The sequence below is a fragment of the Peromyscus maniculatus genome, chromosome 14 (assembly GCF_049852395.1).
Source record: "Peromyscus maniculatus bairdii isolate BWxNUB_F1_BW_parent chromosome 14, HU_Pman_BW_mat_3.1, whole genome shotgun sequence".
NCBI classification, from domain to species: Eukaryota; Metazoa; Chordata; class Mammalia; order Rodentia; family Cricetidae; genus Peromyscus; species Peromyscus maniculatus.
The window spans coordinates 959,554-979,913 of NC_134865.1; the positions used below are offsets into that span (position 1 = coordinate 959,554).

At 42.4% G+C, this 20,360-nt stretch overlaps 1 protein-coding gene across 3 annotated transcripts in view; it reads left to right on the plus strand.

Moving 5' to 3' along the window:
- The window catches only part of Nin (ninein), a 103,852-nt gene extending 88,510 nt beyond the window's left edge, over positions 1–15,342 (plus strand). Inside the window, exons 26-30 of one of the 3 annotated variants that reach the window (XM_076550547.1) lie at positions 892–1,041; positions 4,736–4,837; positions 9,132–9,329; positions 12,857–12,970; positions 14,866–15,342. In XM_076550547.1, coding sequence (XP_076406662.1) covers positions 892–1,041; positions 4,736–4,837; positions 9,132–9,329; positions 12,857–12,970; positions 14,866–15,075 — 774 coding nt within the window. In that variant the 3' untranslated portion in view covers positions 15,076–15,342. Of the gene's footprint in view, positions 1–891; positions 1,042–4,732; positions 4,838–9,131; positions 9,330–10,900; positions 11,425–12,856; positions 12,971–14,865 lie in introns of those variants that run through there. The other 2 variants (XM_076550546.1, XM_076550549.1) reach the window with 2 other exon arrangements.
- The last annotated feature ends 5,018 nt before the right edge of the window (positions 15,343–20,360 follow it).

A 20,360-nucleotide genomic window follows, 5' to 3' on the forward strand; every position in this document is an offset into this window, starting at 1 on the left:
TGACATCCACATATTCCTCATTCAAACTGGTTAGCTGCCCAGACCAATAATAACAAAATGGCAAAATCAGACTCAGATCTTATGAGTCTGGCTAACTCTTTATAAGAGAAAACTTGGTGCCCCTTCCTAGAAATTCAGCATTTCAAGGTCAGAACTTTTTTTTTTAAGTTTTGGTAACCGCCCAGCTGACACTTGATTACCTGTGCTGTTGCCAACCAGTTAACCCTGGTCAGCACCTCTGCTGTGAAATGCCCTCAAGAATCATGACTTTTCCTTTAGAATACCTACTATGTGCGGGAATCCTGCTGTTCCCGAATCTACAGTGGGAATAGTTCCCATCCTGCTGGAACGTAGCAGATGTAATGCATGGGTCCAGCAGCAGACTCAAACAGAGTCAACGGGACTTGCACCTCAGCCACCTCTCAGAGTTCTGCCCATGGCAGAGCTAACGAACCCAGGACTGCCACCCCATTTTGCTCGGCAGTTCCGTCACACTCACTCTTGGCTCCTGGGAGCGTGGCTGGCCCAGAGGTCTCCTCTCATCTGTCTTGCCCTGACCATGTTGACTTTGTAAGCTCAACCAGATTTATCTAAAACGGATGTTTAGAAATAATTTTAAAAGGAAGAAAAGAAGGAAGGAAGGAAGGAAGAGTAGGCTTCAAGAATTAAAGAGCCCCGTCTTGTTGTATTGCCCAGGCTGATTTGAACATTTGAGCTCAAGAAATCCCCTACCTCTCTCTGGTAACTGGGACCACAGCCCTCTCTGCCACCTTGCTCAGCAAAAAACGTGTTTTGAATTCCATGGAACCCAAGTAGTAAACAAAAGCATGCCTCCTCTGCCGTTTGTGTTCCTGGCTGGGTAATGGTATAAGCATTTCTTCCTCTTACTAGGTCCGTCAACTGGAATCCAACCTTCTTCCCATCAAACATCAGAAACAACTCCACCAGTCATGTGCTGTGAAACCCATAGAACAAGAAAAATTGGCTTTAAAGAGAGAGTGTGAACAGTCTCAGAAAGAACAATCTCCTACTAGTAGGAAGGTGGGTTTTTCAAGTGTAACCACGCACCTGTGCTCTGACAAGTGTGTCCCTACTGTCTGCTTCTCACCATAGGTGGCGGGCTTTGAGCCCTCCTCAGATCCTCTGATGCCTTCATAATCCTGTCAAAACAGTATCATTGTTCTTTTTTTATTGAGTAAAGATTATTTATTGATTTATTTATTTTGTTTTTTTCGAGACAGGGTTTCTCTGTGTACCTTTGGAGCCTGTCCTTGGACTTGCTCTGTAGACCAGGCTGGCCTCCAACTCACAGAGATCCATCTGCTTCTGCGTCCCAAGTGCTGAGGTTAAAGGCATGCACCACCACCGCCTGGCAGATTTTTTTTTAAAAAAGGAACAATTTAAGCTTTCAGGAGGAAGACAGTTCACACACACACACACACACACACACACACACACACACATCACCTTAAAACAATTCATTTAAAATTGTGTGTCCATGTGTGTGTGTGTGCACATGAGTGTAGAGGCCAAAAGAGGGTGCCAGATCCCCCAGAGCTGGAGGTATGGGCAGTTATAAGCTACCCAATGTGGTTTGTAGGAACCAAACTCAGGTCATCTAGAAGAGCAGCATGTGCTTCTAACCACTTAGCAATCTCTCTGGCCCCTAAAAACTAGGTTTTAAAAGCAGATACAAAGAAATGAACAGAAAGAAAAAAGCAAAAGGAAAGAAAAAGAAAGGAAGGAAGGACTTTTGAAGGTTTTGTTAAGAAGAAGGAGTGACAGAAGTGGACGGCACGGAACGGCACAGCATGGCTGTCTACTAATAAGACGAGAAAGCAGAGTAAGCTGTTGTGGAATATTTGTTTACACTGTGTGAAGATGTGTCACTGCAATTGGTTTAATAAAGAGCTGAAGGGCCAATAGGTAGGCAGGAGAGGATAGACAGGACTTCTAGGCAGAGAGAGAAACTCACGATGAATCTAGGCACACAGGAGATGCCTGCGAGACACTGAAGAAGTCAGACATACAGTACAGAGGAGAGGTAACCGAGCTACGTGGCAGAATGTAGATTAATAGTTATAATTAGTTTAATTATAATTATTATACGTTAATTTAAGTTATAAGAGCTGGTAAGCTAAGGCCAAGCTTTCGTAATTAATAATAAGTCTCCGTGTCATTATTTGTGACCTGGCAGCCCAAAAGAAAGTCTGACGACTTTTGGTGCTAAGTGTGAGGCTGTTTGACATCCCTTGTGGAAGAATTTTTCACTGACAACCTTTTAATAGGCTAGGAATTATTTTAAGTAGGCACCATGAAGGCAAATATTTCTCTATCCTGTTTTTGTAAAGATACAGTAAAAAAGCAATCTTTTAAATCAATCACTATCATAGGCCATCCCTTAGGTAATAAAGACAGCAAGGGAATTACGAGCTGTAAGGAGCCCATCAGCTAAGTCACCTTATTTATGGCTCTTAAACCTGTTAACATTCTCCATTTTCCAGGTTTCTTTCTAATGGCAAATATAGGAGAATCCCAAGGACTGGTCGATTCTTCAATATGTTGAGCATGTAGCTGCTCTTGTATCAGCTGTTCTAGTGCCTGTAATGTCAAAGGTCATTGTTCCACCCCCAAAGGTTTGTCAGTTACCCATTTCAAAGATAGGATTGTTGATACCTTTGAAAGATCAGCAGCTGTTGTGCCCTGCTTATGTACAACCTGAACGGACTGTGGCCATTCTTGATAATACCTTGTAATATTTTTCTCAGAAGTATGCTCTATTTTTTTTTTTTTTTGGTTTGTTTCTGAGATTGGAGGAATGTTAATTTGTGTTTTCCATTGCTGCAACAAATCACGTCCCCATAAATTCATTGCTATGTTGAACACTTACAGCTTTAATATTCCTATCTGGCCTTCTGGTCCCATACACTAGACCCATCTTGGACTTTGTTTTACCTGAAATAAAGTTCCAATTCCTAGAAGTTGAATATTTACCTCCTGTAGAGGCCAGTCTGGATGCCAAGATTTTTGGTGAAATTATTGTTAACATCTGCCCCTTTGTCTACTAGACCTGCAATTTCAATGCCATTTATTTGTATTTTTAGCTGCGGTCTTTGATCATTTATAGAAGTTTGCCAAAATATTTGTTTTATGGTCTTTCCTGAAAAATTTTATTTTATCTGTGGAAGCTGTTCTGGCATCTAGAGCAGTATTGTTTTTTAACAACAGGCATTAATTCTTTTAATCGCTCTGTGTAAGAGTTTCTTCAATGCTGACAGGGAATGACTGGACCAGATTTGATATTGGGGCCAGCAGGGGGACTCCTAAGGCATTTCCCGATGACAAAGGGTTACCTTGCCTGTCCCTTGTTGATCTGCATTCATTGGTCCAATGCCAGCCTTTGCCACACTTGCTGCATACTCCAGAAGGCTGGGGCCTCTGTTTGGATTGTCTCTAGAAAAAACATTGTTTCTAGGAATGCCTTGCCTACAGTCCCTTTTCAGATGACCTTGCTTACCCCAATTAAAACTTCTGACATTTTGATTTTCCTTAAAATTTTTAGAAATCACTTCTCCTATCCAAGTAGCATCATAAGCGTGAGATCCAATATCTGCTGTATTTCTAATTCATTCATCTATGGGTGCTCATCTTGCCTTTAAGGGCCTAATCATCTTTTTCCATCCTGAATTGTTGGACTTTTCTTCTGGGCTGCCAACTCACAAATGACAACATAGAGACTTATTATTAATTATGAAAGCTTGGCCTTAGCTTAAGCTTGTTCCCAACTAGCTCTTGTGACTTAAATTAACCTGCCTCTATTAATCTATGCTCTGCCACGTGGCTCGGTTACCTGTGCTCTGACTGTATGTCTGACTTCTTCAGAGTCTCACTGATGTCTCCTGTGCACCTAGATTCATCCCCGAGTTTCTCTGTCTGCCCAGAAGTCCCAGCTCGTCTCTCCTGCCTGGCTATTGGCCATTCAGCTCTTTATTAAACTGATCGCAGTGACACATCATAAACGAATATTCTGCAGCAGTGAGCCATGGGGAGTGCTAATGTGATTTTGCAAAGCTTCTCTGAGGGAATTAAGAAACTGGAAAATGCCTTGCCTCCCAATTAGCATTTGATAAGTATTTAGAAACAAAGGTGCATCTAAACTAGAAAGAATTTACTTAGAAAGCCACAAGGAATAGCTTTTTATTTTTATTTTCCACTCTCAATTATGAAATTAAATGGGTAAAAGCCAAGGTGAAGTTTCTGAAAAATGATTATTTTTAAAGCGTTAAAGAGAAACAAATGTTAGTAGTCATGGATATTGTAAGACGGTGTGTGTAGAAAGCTGGGGTCATGCTAACTCAAGGGGAGTGGGAGGAGCTGTATTTTCTTAGTAGTTGTTCCAGCTAAGTATGTACTTAGAACTGACCGCACACATGCATTTGTGGGCACAGCTACTGTGTTGTAGGTCATGTGTATTTCTTGCAATGGGTGTCAGGGATGTTAAAGCCACCTGCCCTAGAACAATCTGGTCTGTGTGAGACGTGGTGGTTAAGTCCAGATTGCTTAAATTCCAGCTCTGCACTCAGTTATTGTTGGTTGGTGTTCCTTACTGAACTACCTTGGCTTTCTTCCGAGATTAGAGATCTCCTCACACAAATTTATCAAAATAAAAGGTGGCAACTCAAATGTTTTTGTCTTTTTAAAAAGTGTTTTTTTTGTGTGTGTGTTTGTTTAGCAGGTCAGTCAGATGAGCTCCCTTGAGCGAGAATTCGAAACGATTCATTTGGATAACGAAGGTCTAAAGAAGAAACAGGTGAGACCGGACGAGAAGCTAATGGAGGTAAGTTTGAGTCGGTGACCTTGACTGTGGAGAATACCAACAGCCATGTATTAGGCGGGACTAGACATGGCACTGAATTCCTCTCATGAAAGTCTAGTTGCCAGGCTTAATTCTTGGGTCTGTCTTCCCAAAATGAACAGACGTTAGAGTCATAGGTGTCTGCACTGCTTTGCAGAATAAAGAATAACTTTAGCTCCAAATGTAAAGACCCGTGTACATCAATAAATGCGGATCACGGGGCCTGATACTGAGGGGCCCAAGCTCTCGTGTCGTTGTATATGTGACAGTTTCCTGACATACCCTATCTTGCAGTGTTTTTATGATATAGTCACTCTCTGTCCACCTGTTCAGACATATGTGGAGGTCTGAGAACATCTGAATTTAGGTTCCTTTTCAGCAACTGGCATCTTAGCAGATGTAGCTCAGTGGTGGAGCACCTCCCTTGCATGTGTGAAGCATTGGGTTGGATTTCCAATGATCAAAAAGCAAACAGTGTCCAAGGCTTATGGCTACACTTGTGGCTCGGCTCTGCCTTGTGAAAGGTAGAGCTGACAGATGTTCAGCTGATTTGGAAAACTCACCACTGGTGTGTGTGTTGGGCCCTGGAACCACAGCGTGCATTCATGTACTATGGCAGGACATGAGCAAATGTACAGCCCTCGGTAACCGAAGACTTCAGTGAGATGCTTTGCTGTAGGTAGATGAAAAATTAGTCTAATATTAAATGAACTATAAAATCTGTAGAAGGAAGCGTTCATAGAATTTATCTTGCTATGCTCTTAAAATAATGTATACACACATTTTTTATTTTTCCAGACAGAATTTTAGGAAAGAAGGGAGATACTGAAGTATTTTCTATTTATTTATTTGTTATTTTGGTTTTTTAAGACAGGGCTTCTCTGTGTAGCCCTGGCTGTCCTGGAAATCGCTCTGTAGACCAGGCTACCCTCAAACTCAGAGATCTGCCTGCCTCTGCCTCCCATGTACTCAGATTAAAGGTGTGCGCCACCAGGCCTGGCAAAGTATTTTCTTTATAAAGTTAGATATATGGCAAGGTGGCTTTAATGCTTAGCTTTAAAATAATGTGAAATCTGGGCAAACATATCACATTGGCATTTAAATGACCACTGAGATTTCTGAGAATTTTATGTTCTTTAGTTTATCCACTGATGGGAGATTGGTGAATCTATAAGTAGTGAAATCTAAACTGGTTCCTGACAGTATATAATACATGTATTCAAAACTGAGAGTTCAGCCTGTGTTTTGATAATGCTTTTCTGATGAAATAACTATAGACTCTGTTGAATATCTGAAGCTGAGCTCTGTGTGTCTGGTAAGACACTGAAGGGTGCCAGGGTGTGTGTACTTACTTCTGGGCTCTGTCCAAATGTTCTACAGTAAGCTGGTTCTTCACCTCTTTGCCCTAGCCTGGGAAGCCCCTTCTTCCAGGCGGGCCCCAGTTTCTATTATTAACTGTCATCAGCCATTTCCTGCCATTCTTTTTCCCTAGTAGTAAATATTTGCTGATAAGGAAAATAAGTGTTCCTGGCACCAGAGCTGAATGAGGAAAAAGCATGAATTTAAACAGTGAGAAGAACATTTCATACACTTTTCTATCGAAACTCTCATTAGGAGGCAAGACTAAGTTATTAACCCTACAGTTATACAGATTGGATTTTTGTTTTTTTCTCTTTTACTTTTCTAAGATGGGATCTAGCCATGTAGTTCAGGCTGTCCTTGAACTTAGGTCCCTCTGCCTGAGTCTTCTGAGTGCTGGTACTTCAGGCACACACCACCACAGCTAGTTCCAGATTGGATTTTTAACAGCTCTTTTAAAATAATTTACATGCTATGCAATTCACATATTTAAATTATACAGTTGCACTTGGGATATGTTTTTACTTCTTAAACTTTGGGGACATGGATAGGACAACTTTGCAGCTTTAACCATTTTTAAGTTTCCAATCCAATGGCTTTAATTAAATTCGCTGTTTCTAAAACCTTTCATCACGCCCCGCCATCCTGTTGGGTTGGATTACAGTACGATTGTATGGGGGTGGTAGAGAGTGGCTTTCACTCTGCCTTTTGTATTCACCCAAGGGATCCATGTATTCCTCCCTTGCTGGCAGTATTCCCACTTGGCCGGGGTGAGAGGTGGTGAGCAAACACAGAGGTTTTTTCCTGTCTCAGCGTCCTTGGGGCCAGGGACTTGGAGAATAGCTTTCTAGATGATTCTTATCCGATATGCATACTTCCTCCAGAGAAGTTTCCCCCATCTCTACAGACTAGCTTTAAGGGTCTAGTGTAATTAAAGAATACAAATTACTAGACTGGGAAATGGAAGAAGGATTTTGGCTTGAAACTGACTCCCATTCCTGGGCTTTTTCAACACTACAGTAGTTGAATATGCAGTAAGCACCTCGTTTTGAACATTCAAAGATTCAGACACCTCTACAGTCCCTTATCTGCTGTGTCACTTAGCAGTCCACAGTTTAGAGGGTTGAACAGAAAATGCCTTTCTTCACGTCCATGCAACAAGGGATTTAACCTCAGATCCTGCGCTTCCTGGATCTGGGTATGGGTAAAGCTGGCAAGTTCACAACCAACAGGATTGCAGCAGATGAGGGTGCAGTTGCAGAATTACAGTCGTAAGGTCCTTTACTGTAAAGCTGACATACAGCCAAAGGTGACTTTGGTTGCTTGTACGCTCTTATTCATGTGCATAATATGCCCGTTGTTTCTCTTTGTAACTTGCACTTTTCTTCCTCTTCCTGTAACTCCTGTAACTTTCTTTTGTTTTTGTTTTTGTTTTTTTTTTCCCCCTCTGGCTAACCTCTACCTAGAACTCAGTGGTTGGAAGTAGCAGAGAAGGGTGCAGTTCTGTGCCCGAGCTAGTGTGTGAAGGTAGATCATTCTCTTCCGGTGAACCTTCATCGCATGGGAACGTCTCAACATTGTGTCCATCCAGTCTTTTCTGTTGATTATGACCATTGATATGTCCTTGGGCAAGAGCCAGTATTCATTTTTTCTTTTCATTTTAATTGGAACATGTCTATTTACTTAAGATTTCCCTCAGTGTTTAAAGCTTTATGAAGAAAACTGCCCCACTGATAGAAATTTGTGGGAGCTTAGTCCATCATATTCTTCATTCATAAATAATGTTATATTTTCACATCTACAAACAACTAATATCAATATTTCAAAATGGATAATGACCCACCTCAGAGATTTCGAGTTAAGAAAATGGATAGTGGCTCTGGAACTTCCTAGCATTTAATTATAGTTGAGTATGAGAGGTCCTTCCCCTTCCACAAGCCTGGAGGTCCCCCAGTTTACTTCTTGCTCATGTGGGTTGCATGCCTCCCATTGGGCCCTGTGTCTGCTGGATGTGCTGACAGATGAAAAGCAGCATGTTCCATTGGCTAAAATGATTTCCTGTCAGCGTCTTCAGTTTGATTGGCATGTGGATACACTGTTTCCTTGTTGTTTATAACAAATACTTTTATTCCAGTTCTGGGGTGTTCTGTGGGTTCTGTGGGTTGTTCTGTGCCCACACTTGCCTATCCTGTTGCTATTTAAGGGCATAACAACACATTGGTAAAACTAAGATGAGCTGAAGTAATTGTAGGTACAGTATTCTTTTTAAAATGTTAATTTGGGGTCAGTAGATCCGTAGTCATCTTTAAGAATCTTCATGGAGCCGGGCGGTGGTGGCGCACGCCTTTATCCCAGCACTTGGGAGGCAGAGCCAGGTGGATCTCTGTGAGTTCGAGGCCAGCCTGGGCTACCAAGTGAGTTCCAGGAGAGGCACAAAGCTACACAGAGAGACCCTGTCTTAAAAAACCAAAAAAAAAAAAAAAAAAAAAAAAAAGAATCTTCATGGATGGTGAGGAAAGTGGGAAAAGCTTAAAGCCAAGCCACCCTCTCTATCTTCCTGTCTCACTTTTAACAAAAGGAAAAAGGGCAATTGAATGTTCTAGAATCAAAAACTTAGATATAATTTAGATGTGAGATATATATATCAATCACAGACTTCATGTCCTTATAGTCACTCAGGAGTGATGGTCTATTCTTTCAAGTTATAATTTTTTAAAAAAAAAGCCTGATCACATAATGTATTATCTCCAAAAGGCAGTTGAAGGACTCTATCCATGCGCTTCCACCAGGCTTTGTCCCATTTCTAAGTGATCAGGGGCTAGGAGGCCGTGAAGGGGCTCTGAGCTCAGTGTCCCCTGCTCGGCACCTTCTTTGACAGAAGGCCCTGTACTGACCAAGCCTTGCCCTTGTCCTTCAGATGCAGCCCCTGAGGTCCACTGCGATGCTTAGCCCGTCCTCTCACTGGGATCTGCAGCTGCTCCAGCAGCAGAGCTGTCCAATGGTGCCCAGGGAGCAGTTCCTGCAGCTTCACCAGCAGCTGCTGCAGGCAGAAAGGAGAAGCCAGAACCTGCAGGAAGAGCTTGACAATCGGTCCTCCGCAACCAACACACCGCAGGTACAGAGTGCTTCCTCTTCACAGAGACATCCAGATCATCCCCCTCAGTCTACCTTGGTTAGAAAAATAAACCAGTCCAAAGGAGGGCATGGAGAACTACTTCTCCATCATTGTTCTGCCTTCCCTGAGATGCACATACACTGAACTATGGCCAGCATTTGCTTTGGTTTTACAGTTTACTTTCAAGCCCTCTGCTTGTGAGTCAGGCCACTCAGCATGCTGGGTCTCCTTTGTTCAGTGGTCCATGACAAAGGATCAAGGATCCTTATACAGAGTGCATAGTTGGCCTGACATTCTTCTCTGATGCCCAAAATGTCACAAACTCAATCCTCGAATAGGAATCTTTGTGGACAGACATTCTCAGCTTTCCTGTACAGTGTGGCCTGCCAAGGTCTGGAAATCACAGGTGGGGAGTTTTATAACTAATGATGAACAATGTGCAGCTAGGTAGTGTCATGTTCTTAGTTATCTAGTTCATTTCACTCAACATTTGAAAGAATCAAGTTTGAAAAACTGCTTAAATAGTTGTTTCTCTTTAGGTCTGGATACATAATCTTTATTTTTCAGAAATTACCTCTTTGTTCTTACCCATTTAATTAAGTTGTAGTTAAGGGTGAGAATTGAAAATATAAAGCTGTTTGTTCTTTGTTTATATCTATCAATTCTTTCTAGTTTAGAAATACTTATGTCCCAGTTAATGTTGGATAAGGAATTTTCCAGTTTCTTGATTCCCTCAGAGGAGCAAGTCACATAAGCCCTCCCCGTGGGCCACTCTGCTTTCTCTTCTTACTAGTAGACAGCCATGCTGTGCTGTCCACATCTGTCTCTCATTCTTCTCAACAAGACCTTCAAAAGTCCTTTTATTTATGGTCTTCAAAACTTGATGTTTTGGGGAGCTTTCTGTCTACCACTCCCCTGCTCAATGTTAGAGTCAGCTTTTTAAATTAAGTCCGCAATGGCGGGCTATTAAAGAGATGTTCCAACTCTCCACGGAGCGCTTCAGCTTCTCAGTATTAAAGGGAAATTTTAAAACAAAAGCTGCTATGGTTGAGTCTGAGAGGGAAGCCTTCTGTTTTTGGCTTCTGTTTTTGAAAAGACCTTCTAGTTACTTGGCAAAGATGTGCTCCTTGCCCTTCCGCACACACTGTTTTTAAAGTATGCTTTTCCTAATCTGCCCATCAATATGAGAGAACTGAAAAACAAATGTCTTGTGCCAATATCTCCCAGTATTAGACAAAAAATTATTAAGAAAAAAGAAAGAAACCCTTCAGCCAGAGGAAAGAGTGGACTGTTCAGTACTCGCAGTGGAATGGCCTCCGGGCTTTCTCCTTTTCCGGTTGCTGAGCTGACTCTAATTGGAAGAATACTGCACATTACACAAATCTGCACAGTGCCTGTGTGTGGAGGGAGGGGTTTCTCCTGTCTTTGTATTGCTTTGCTCATACATGTAGTGTGACTGTGTGTGCTTCTGAGAGTGTGTTTGCATTGTAAGTATGTGAATTTAGACCCCCTAAAAACAAACCATAATCTTGACACCAGGGTGAAGTATACCACTTGCCTCCTTTCTCTAGGCCTTGCTACCGGAGCAGCGAGCGGTGCATGCAGATTCCTACAGAAGGATTGGGCACCTCTGAAAAATGGGCTGCTAATGATGGCATTGGTTACCATGACAGTCTCAAATGCACACGCACCCCCACCCACACATGTGCGCACACACACACTCCACACAGACATGAGCTGGGACATGTTGGAATCAAGTGCTCTTTCAAATTACTCAACTGTTAAGCCTTCACAGTATTGTCTCTTATTTATGTAGACATGATAGACTTTGTGAATCAGTCACAAACTTCAGCTTGTGACAAACCAGTTTATTTATATGGTTTAAAGAGTGGATTTAAGATTCTTGAAAGATATATTCTCTATATATTTTCTCATTCCGTATGTTGTAATTATTTTTAAAAGAAGGTACTACTTTTATATATGGAATTTGAAGAAAATCAGGGTTATTTATACTGCTTTGTATGAGATGTATCATACTTTTTTGACAGAAAAAAAAGGAAAATTTTGATGCAACAATAAAGACAATTTAAATATATGACTGTCCTTTGTTTTTCTTCCGTTGAAATACTCAGTGTTCTTTGAATGGTTTTCTATTTTGATTTCTTGAAACAAGTATTATTCACTATGCATAAACCTTAAAAAGCCATTATACTTTTTAAAGTATAGGCAAAAAAAAAAAAAAAAAAAAGCCAGACATCCAAGGCCCTATTTACTTTGTATATGAAGCTTTACCAGCTACAGATTTTGTCTTCAAATTGGTGACATGGTCTAGTGCTGTTATTTAAATCCAAGCAAATAATGGGTTTCAACACATGTTTGAGCATCCTGCATTCTTTTCAAAATATGCCTTTTAAGAAACATTTAGCTGTCACCCAATTGCTAACACCTGAACCACAATAATAATAATTAGTAATGATAATCTTTTTTAAAAATTATTTATTACTCTTTTATATACATCGGTGTTCTGCCTGCATGTATGTCTGTGTGAGGGTGTCAGATCTTGGCGTTACAGTTGTGAGCTGCCATGTGGGTGCTGGGAATTGAACTCAGGACCTCTGGAAGAACAACCAGTGCTCTTAACCTCTGAGCCATCTCTCCAGCCCTGTAATAATAATCTTAAAGACCTGAAGCACCTTCTGAAATGTGCAATTCCTGGTGTGGGCATTTTGTAAGCGAGGGTATGGGCAGTCTAGTCTCTCTCGAAGTCACTCGCTTCCTAACCTCATGTTCTCCTTATGCCATCCTTGTATGAGGAGAAGAAAGGCCACGCCTCTTCCTGTCCTGTGGATTTATCAGGAAGGAGAGAAAAGGCCACGCCTCTTCCTGTCCTGTGGTTTTATCAGGAAGGAGAGGAAAGGCCACGCCACTTCCTGTCCTGTGGTTTTATCAGGGTTGGATATCTGAGATGTCTCACTTCTAGTCTGCTCTGATGATAAATGCATGCCCGAGTGTGATGTTTTCTTCACACTGACAAGCCCCTGGGAAAACAGCTGAGGAGGGTCACTGGCAGGAAGAAGCAGATTATCATGAAAGAAAACTAACCTTTGATGGTCGCCAGTCATTTCAAAGGAAAAATGAGAGGCATGTGTTGGAAGCTGATTGGAAACATTAGGCAACCCCAAACGACCCCAGTGTTCGCAATGTTCAGAGGCCCACGGCACTGCAGAGACCCACGTCACAGTGGAGGGTTGGCCATTGTACACGTGGGTATGGATTACGGGTTTAAGAATCTGTTGAGGGGATGGTGGTACGGCAGGTAAGAGTCTTTGTTTCTTCCCTGGCTCCTCTGTGATGGGGCTGCTTGTCTAACATGTTCAACCCGGGCAGCGCCCAGAACTCCCGTTTCCTTGGAAATCCCTCCTGGTTTCGCACGCAAAGAATCGGCTGAGCTTTCTCTAGGTTCTGATGGGGAGAGTGAGGCGTGACTTTCAAATGATAACACATTTTTTTCTCCCTCTTCTCCTTAGGGAAGCCAGGAACACCTTGTAAATCTCATGGAAGAACGAATGATAGAAGTTGAACAAAAACTGAAGCTGGTAAAGAGGCTCCTTCAAGAAAAAGTGAATCAGCTCAAAGAACAGGTAAGTCTCCTTTGTCCTCTCCACTGTCCTGACAGGCCAGTGTGTGTGTGTGTGTGTGTGTGTGTGTGTGTGTGTGTGTGTGTGTGTGTGTGTGTAAGTCTCCTTTGTCCCCTCCACTGTCCTGACAGGCCAGTGTGTGTGTGTGTATGTGTGTGTGTGTGTGTGTGTGTGTGTGTGTGTGTGTGTGTGTGTGTAAGTCTCCTTTGTCCTCTCCACTGTCCTGACAGGCCAGTGTGTGTGTGTGTATGTGTGTGTGTGTGTGTGTGTGTGTGTGTGTGCATATGTGTGTGTGTAAGTCTCCTTTGTCCCCTCCACTGTCCTGACAGGCCAGTGTGTGTGTGTGTATGTGTGTGTGTGTGTGTGTGTGTGTGTGTGTGTGTGTGTGTGTAAGTCTCCTTTGTCCTCTCCACTGTCCTGACAGGCCAGTGTGTGTGTGTGTATGTGTGTGTGTGTGTGTGTGTGTGTGTGTGTGTGTGTGTAAGTCTCCTTTGTCACCTCCGCTGTCCTGACAGGCCAGTGTGTGTGTGTGTGTGTGTGTGTGTGTGTGTGTGTGTGTGTGTGTGCATATGTGTGTGTGTAAGTCTCCTTTGTCACCTCCGCTGTCCTGACAGGCCAGTGTGTGTGTGTGTGTGTGTGTGTGTGTGTGTAAGTCTCCTTTGTCCCCTCCACTGTCCTGACAGGCCAGTTTGTGTGTGTGTGTGTGTGTGTGTGTGTGTGCATATGTGTGTGTGTACCTATGTGTGTGTGTAAGTCTCCTTTGTCCCCTCCGCTGTCCTGACAGTCCAGTTTTTATGCCTATATGGGGGTGTGTGTATGTATGTGTGCATGCAAGCACCTACCTGTGTGTGTATATATGCGTGCTTGTGTGAGGGTGGGCGTGTTATTCCTCTGGAGCTATCCACCTTGTTTTTGAGAGGACCTGGGTCTCTCTGATTAGGCTAAGCCTGTGTCCTCCTCAGCACAGGAACCGCCACTGTGCACACTCACTGTACCCAGCTTTTTTATGTGGGCGCTAGGGCTCTGAGTCAGGTCCCCACACTTGCAAGGCACGTGCTTTATGGCTGAGCTGCCTCCCCAGTCCCAACGTCCCACACGTAACTCCAGGTTTTGTCTCCTTTTTTCGTTGTTGGGTTTTTTGTTTGTTTTTGTTGTTGTTTTGTTTTTGGTTTTTTTTGTTTGTTTGTTTTTTGATACAGGGTTTTTGTAGCCCTGGATATCCTGGAACTCACTCTGTAGACCAGGCTGGCCTCAATCTTACAGAGATCACCTGCCTCTGCCTCCCGAGTGCTGGGATTAAAGTGCACCACCACCGCCCGGCAAGATTTTGTATCCTTCTAGTGATGTTAATTTGTGTTGTTAATAAGAGTTAATTCTGATGATAATGACTAAAGAACTTAGGAACCACTTTTTTTAAGCCCCCAAATATGAATTCTGTATTCTACCTTTTTTCCTAAAGTTCCTTTGAGGCCTCTTTGTTCACATCTCTATAAATGTGTATTTGCTAATGATGGCTCGTATCCAAAGTGTTCCTAATTAAGCGAGTGGCTCAAGACAAATACTTACAGATTTTTCTTCATCCAAGATATGAAATACACATCTCTAGATAAACAGAAAATGATATACTTGTTGTTAAAAATGGGTAATAATGAAACTTTGCCTTTCCTGTTCCCAATCTTGTGGCAACCTCCAAAGGTACCTTAGGGCTGATGAATCAGTAGTAGGAAAAGGTGTTTGCCACCAAGCCTGACAACCTGGGTGCAGTACCTGGAACCCACATTGTAGAGTGAGAGCACCAATACTCAGAGGTTGTCCTCCGACATCCCTTCTGTTAGCCCTGAAACTCTCGCGAGGGTGGTTCACGCAAGCGGAATAAGATGCTTCTGGTTCTGTCCTAGCTCTGCAAGAACACAAAAGCAGATGCCATGGTGAAGGATCTGTATGTTGAAAACGCCCAGCTGTTGAAAGCTCTGGAAATGACTGAACAGCGACAGAAAACAGCAGAGAAGAAAAATTACCTCCTAGAAGAGAAGATTGCCAGCCTCAGCACCATCGTGAGGAACCTGGCCCCTTCACCCCTGGCTTCCACCCCTCCTTTGAGGTCATAGCCCTACCAAAGGATGCACTTGCATCTGTACACTGTACTGACGTTCATGGAAGGCTTCAGTCTGCTCTCCGAACCCGCTAAAAAACTCCTGGGGCTTCAAATCAAGCCCACCCAAAGTCTGCTCTGCCAGGAATTGGAGCCTCCAAATGGATGCTTACAGGAGTTTCACAAATCACATATTTCACTTTTTAAATTACTCCTGAGCATTAAACTTTTAAAGGATGGTCTGGATAGCTACCAAGAATGAAAATAATTTAAGAACTTAAAATCCCAATTTTTAATGGTTTTTAATTGCTATTATCTGTATATACAATCCAGATTCCTTTTAAGTTTAAGATCTAACTAGAGTGGTTATTATATTATTATAGTCTTTATTTTTGGAAACATATAAGTACTGTAATCCTTATGCTTATAATAGTTTTGTTTTTTTGGATTAATTGTCTGACTGCAGTTCTGTTTAAAGAAGGCTTACAGAAGCTAGCCACTGAGGTTAGAAAAGTCCTCATTTTGTGAAATTCTGGCTTCTGGTGCCTGTTCTTGCTCCTCTTTCTATAAAATAGACTCAGAGCTGATCTACTCAACTGCACTCTTTACTAAGGTAAAACCTTTGGGTTTACTTGATTTTAACAGTCCTTTCTCCTCCTCTTAAAGTTTTTGTTTGGGACCTTGTATTCTTAAAAAATGGATAAAACTATATTTTAACAATATTTGAACTATGAGGAGACCATTGAACAGCCCACTTTGGAGTACAAAGCCACTCGTGGACGAAGATTACAGGAGCCTGATGGGGGTTGTTTCCTCTCTCCCAAGCCTTGGAGTTCACGGACCTACCTTTGAGTTCGCATCAAGAGCTCAGGGAACAGTTTCTAACCTGTCTTCCTGAACTACGTACTGCCTAGCTTCTCTAAGAACTGGACATGTATAAACCACAGGACCTTACTTGTCTTCTATATTAACAGCCATAGAATTTTTATTTCTATATTTAGTGCACTTAATTATCTGAAGAGGCCTTGACTTTAGAGTTAAAAACCTCTCCAATTTATAGAAGAGGGATTTGTAGAAGACTTTTTACCCCCTGTTTAATGCAGGTCAGGATTCCCATGCTCCTGGCCGATTGATACCTCACACCTGAACATATGAATTTCATACTTCGGAGAATGTTGGCAAGCCATCAGAGGTGGAAGTGATAATAGGACTTTGTTCTCAAGGTCTGGGCTTAAGGAACAATAATAAACCTTTTAAGTAGACACACACACACACACACACACACACACACACACACACACACACACACGCAGAGTGGTTGGTGGAGGAATTACCAGGTGCAGGACACTTCCAAAGCTCTGCTCAGCCACCTTTGCATTTCCATGGGGAGAGAAATGAGAGTTTCACTTTATTAGAGGTGCAAGAGAAGAGTCAACCATGGCTTATGGGCAGGAACACAGCCTAAGTCAAATAGGCTGAGAAGTCACATGATGTGAGGAAATCTCAAGTCATTTCCATGACGACTCTTAGGGATTCTTTAGGACCAACTACCTAGTCCCGCCAGCCCAGCGCCGGCTCCACAGGGGCTCTGACACAGCACACTGTGGTTCAATGCTTCACACTGGTTTGACGCTACTGTTAATATCAGAAAGTTCTGGTTTCCCACTGGGAAAAGAATCCTTCCCTATAATTATACATCTCAATGTTTGGCATCTGGTATTAACTCTCCTCTAAATCCTTCTTCTCAAGCACTTGTACGGCCTTAGCTTTATTTAGCAGAAATTTTTTTCACTTGAACTTAGGCCTGAGCTGAGATCAGAGGGAAACTGGAAGGGTCTGAAGTGCTTCTGTGAGCTGCTTCAGGGTCTCCAGGTCTGTACCACTGACCTGAACAGCAAGCGCGTTTCTCCAGCACTGACTTGGCATGGGGCCATGTGTGTTGCGTTTTTTTATTTTTATATTATGAAAAGTGTAGGTTAGTGTTTCTTATAAATTTGTATTTATGTGAACATAAAGTGATGTACAATGACTGTAAATAGGACTTTCTGAGAAGTTTTAGAATACACTTAGAATTATTTCATCCAACTTCAAAGTGCTACCCTAGTAAAGTGGTAATTCCTTGCTTTACCCCTTATCAGATAGGGGGAGAGACCAGTATAAGAACTACCCGACAGATACCTTAAAGTTATACATTTGTGCAGCGGTTTCTTTTTGAGAAGCTGTTACAGTCGGGGAGTGGCTGGCTCTGTAGGATAGCTTAAAGCTTTAAAGGCATCAGATGTCAAATCCTAGAATTAATTGTGTGTCCGCTGACTTCCAGACTTTGCAGGGGCTCTCTCCAAAATCACACGTGACGTGTTTTATTGTCGTTTGTCTTTTCTTTTTTAAAGCACTGGTTTTCAAACTTTATTTTTATCTAAGAACAGTAGCGAGACAATACTGGACTCAGAAGACCTCCCTTGTCCTGCTTGCTGTTTGCTACTTTTTAAAGGCCTTAACCCTGCCCCCAAGGGGAGAAAGGATTTATTTTATCCAAAGGCTTTTGCTTGTGGAGGGAGAGCAGTAGGCGGTGTGGTTTAGAATCAACCTCAGTATTTTAATTTGCTTTTCTACAACTCTTGATTCCAGCTAAGCCATGTTAAATGTGAATCCCCCTCCCCACCTTGGGGCTTCAGTGTGCCATTTGTGGATTTGGCCATCAGCGAGTTTTATATAAATAGATCATGAAATCATAGACTTTAAAGAGGACATCTTACAGGTCTAGTGTCTCAGCAATATCAATGTTAAGGGCAGGTATTATTTTGAGAAACTTTTTTTTAAAGGAATAACTAAGTCTTCTTGGGAAACTTTTTTTTTAACATGTGGAAAATGAATTTGTGGTTTCTCTTTTTATTTTTCTGAGTTAAGAAAAAGAAAGCATGCTGCTGTGGTCAGCATCTTTCAAAGGCATTCTGAGTCAAGGAACATCTGAGTTCTCTCAAGTACAGTATTAAGCAAGTGCTGTTCTGAATGGATTGTCTGCAGTTGTATAGCACTCCAGTGGGTCATTAAGCCATGCTAGAGGCCAGGCCAAAGCCAATAACCAAAGCACTCACACTGGAAAGTCAGTAGACCATGGTTGGCCCTGATTGAACATCTCTGCACTGTGAAAGCTTGGTTTCTGGTGTCTAGACAGCTCGTTAACAGCAAATTCAAGTCCTTTTGTTTGTCATTCATTTGCTTTCTTGCTTGCTTTTTAATTTTTGAATGACACAAGGTAAGTCTATTCTTAAGACATATACAGCATGATTTAAAGAATATTAGTTTTATGAAAGAAAACTTGAGTTAGTCTAGAGCCCATCTCCAGAAGTGTATTCAGATAAAGATTAATGTGAATATGTTTATATCAGGTTTGTAAATTTCTTCTTAGCCATTCTATCCCAGAAAGATTTTTAATGTGAGCTTAAAATGTAAATAAATAATTTTGCAAACATGCATCTGGTTTTCTATGTCTTAGCATTTTGATGAGCCGTTTCAACGTGTTTATCATTAGCCTTTTAAGTGAAACCATCAAAATGTTGCAGGAAACACATTCTACAAATGCAGAATTTAGCTCCCACTCTGCATACTAGGTTAGAACCATCATTTTAAGAAGATTCCCCCAGGGGACTTAGAGAAATGATTCCGTGGTTAAGAATGTTTACTACTCTTCAGAGGACCTGGATTCAGTCCCAGCACCTTCATCAGACAGCTCACAACTGCCTGTTACTCTAGCTCCAGGGGGTCCAGTGCCCCCTTGTGGCCTCTAAGAGCATCTGCATGCTTGTGGTGCACATAAACTAGTGCAGGTACTCATACACATAAATTAAGCAGGTGATTTGTTATTTGTTGTAAATTAGAGCACAGAGACTCATTCCCTTCCTGTCCAGGAAGGGACGACATTCATACCAGCCAGCTCATGGCATTTGTGTTCTGTAGCAGTGAAGAGTTCACACAGAATCTGAACTTAGCCTTAGGCAAGGCCCTGCTTGGCATCCAGGATGCTTCAGAGGTGAACCTGTGTCACTTTGCCATCTCCATAGGTGAGTAATTCAGACTTCCTTAACTGAGATGTCCATAGCTGGTGATATAGGTGGTATTAGAGACCCCAAAAAGAAAACCCAGAGCACATTGTTAATAACCAAACACTGCCCAGCACTTGGGAGGCAGAGGCCAGTGGATCTCTGTGCATTCAAGTCCAGCCTGGCCTATAGAGAGAGTTTCAGGACAGCCGGGGCTACACAGAGAAACCCTGTCTTCAAAAAACAAAAAACAAAACAAATGATAAGTACCAAACACTGAAGTGTAAAGGGGAAATGTTGGCCAACCTAGATCTATCTCAGAGGCCCTATTTTATTCCTTGTCAAAACTTTTATATCAACTTCATATTCACTGCTTTTATGAGGCAGGAACTATTTATCCCCATTTAACATAAGGGGAAAATTGAAGCTCGCAAAATTGAAAGTCAAGGCTATCCTGCTTGCAAATAGGGAAAGCCAGGTATTCATGGTCCAAGATGTGCTGTTAAAACCCTACAATACCAAGTGGGCAGTGGTGGCGCATGCCTTTAATCCCAGCCCTTGGGAGGCAAAGGCAGCCAGCCTGGTCTACAAAGCAGGTAGGTTCCAGGACATCTTGGGCTGAGAAACCCTGTCTCAAACAAACAAATCAATCAATCAATCCTACAATACTTCTGTCAGTGCCTACTTGGTGGAGTTTTTAATGAGTAGTGATGCAGTAGCCACCATGCAATTCTACTTTAGGAACAACAGAAGACTGTCCTGAGGAGGGATCCAAAAGAGCAGACAGAATAGGAGTTCCCAACGTCCCTCCATAAAGAAGAGCAAAATTACCAGTCTCCAGCAATCTACACGGCCACGCTACCGCCACACCTCGCCTGACCATGCTGCTATCAGAGTGGGCGTGACAACCACAGAGGAGGGGCTGTAGCTCCTCCCACCACCGCCCAGTGCAGCATCTGCCCACACACCACTGACCGAGGACAAGGGCCTTAGGACCTCTCACGACTGCCAGGGCTGCCAGTGGTGCCAGAAGCCCTTCCTAATAATAGAGTTGGCATCAACAGTGCCTGAAGAAATCCCTATGACCCAGTAGAAGCTACCACACTGTTTCACCATACCTGCTTGAACTGCCAGAAGGTCCCCAATCTCAAGTGGCCCCAGACTCAATTGTTCTTTCTGAATATACCATGGTACATAATGCGTTCACTGTCATTACATCACAGTCAAGAAGCTACTCTAAGTCAACACTATGGTTGCATGA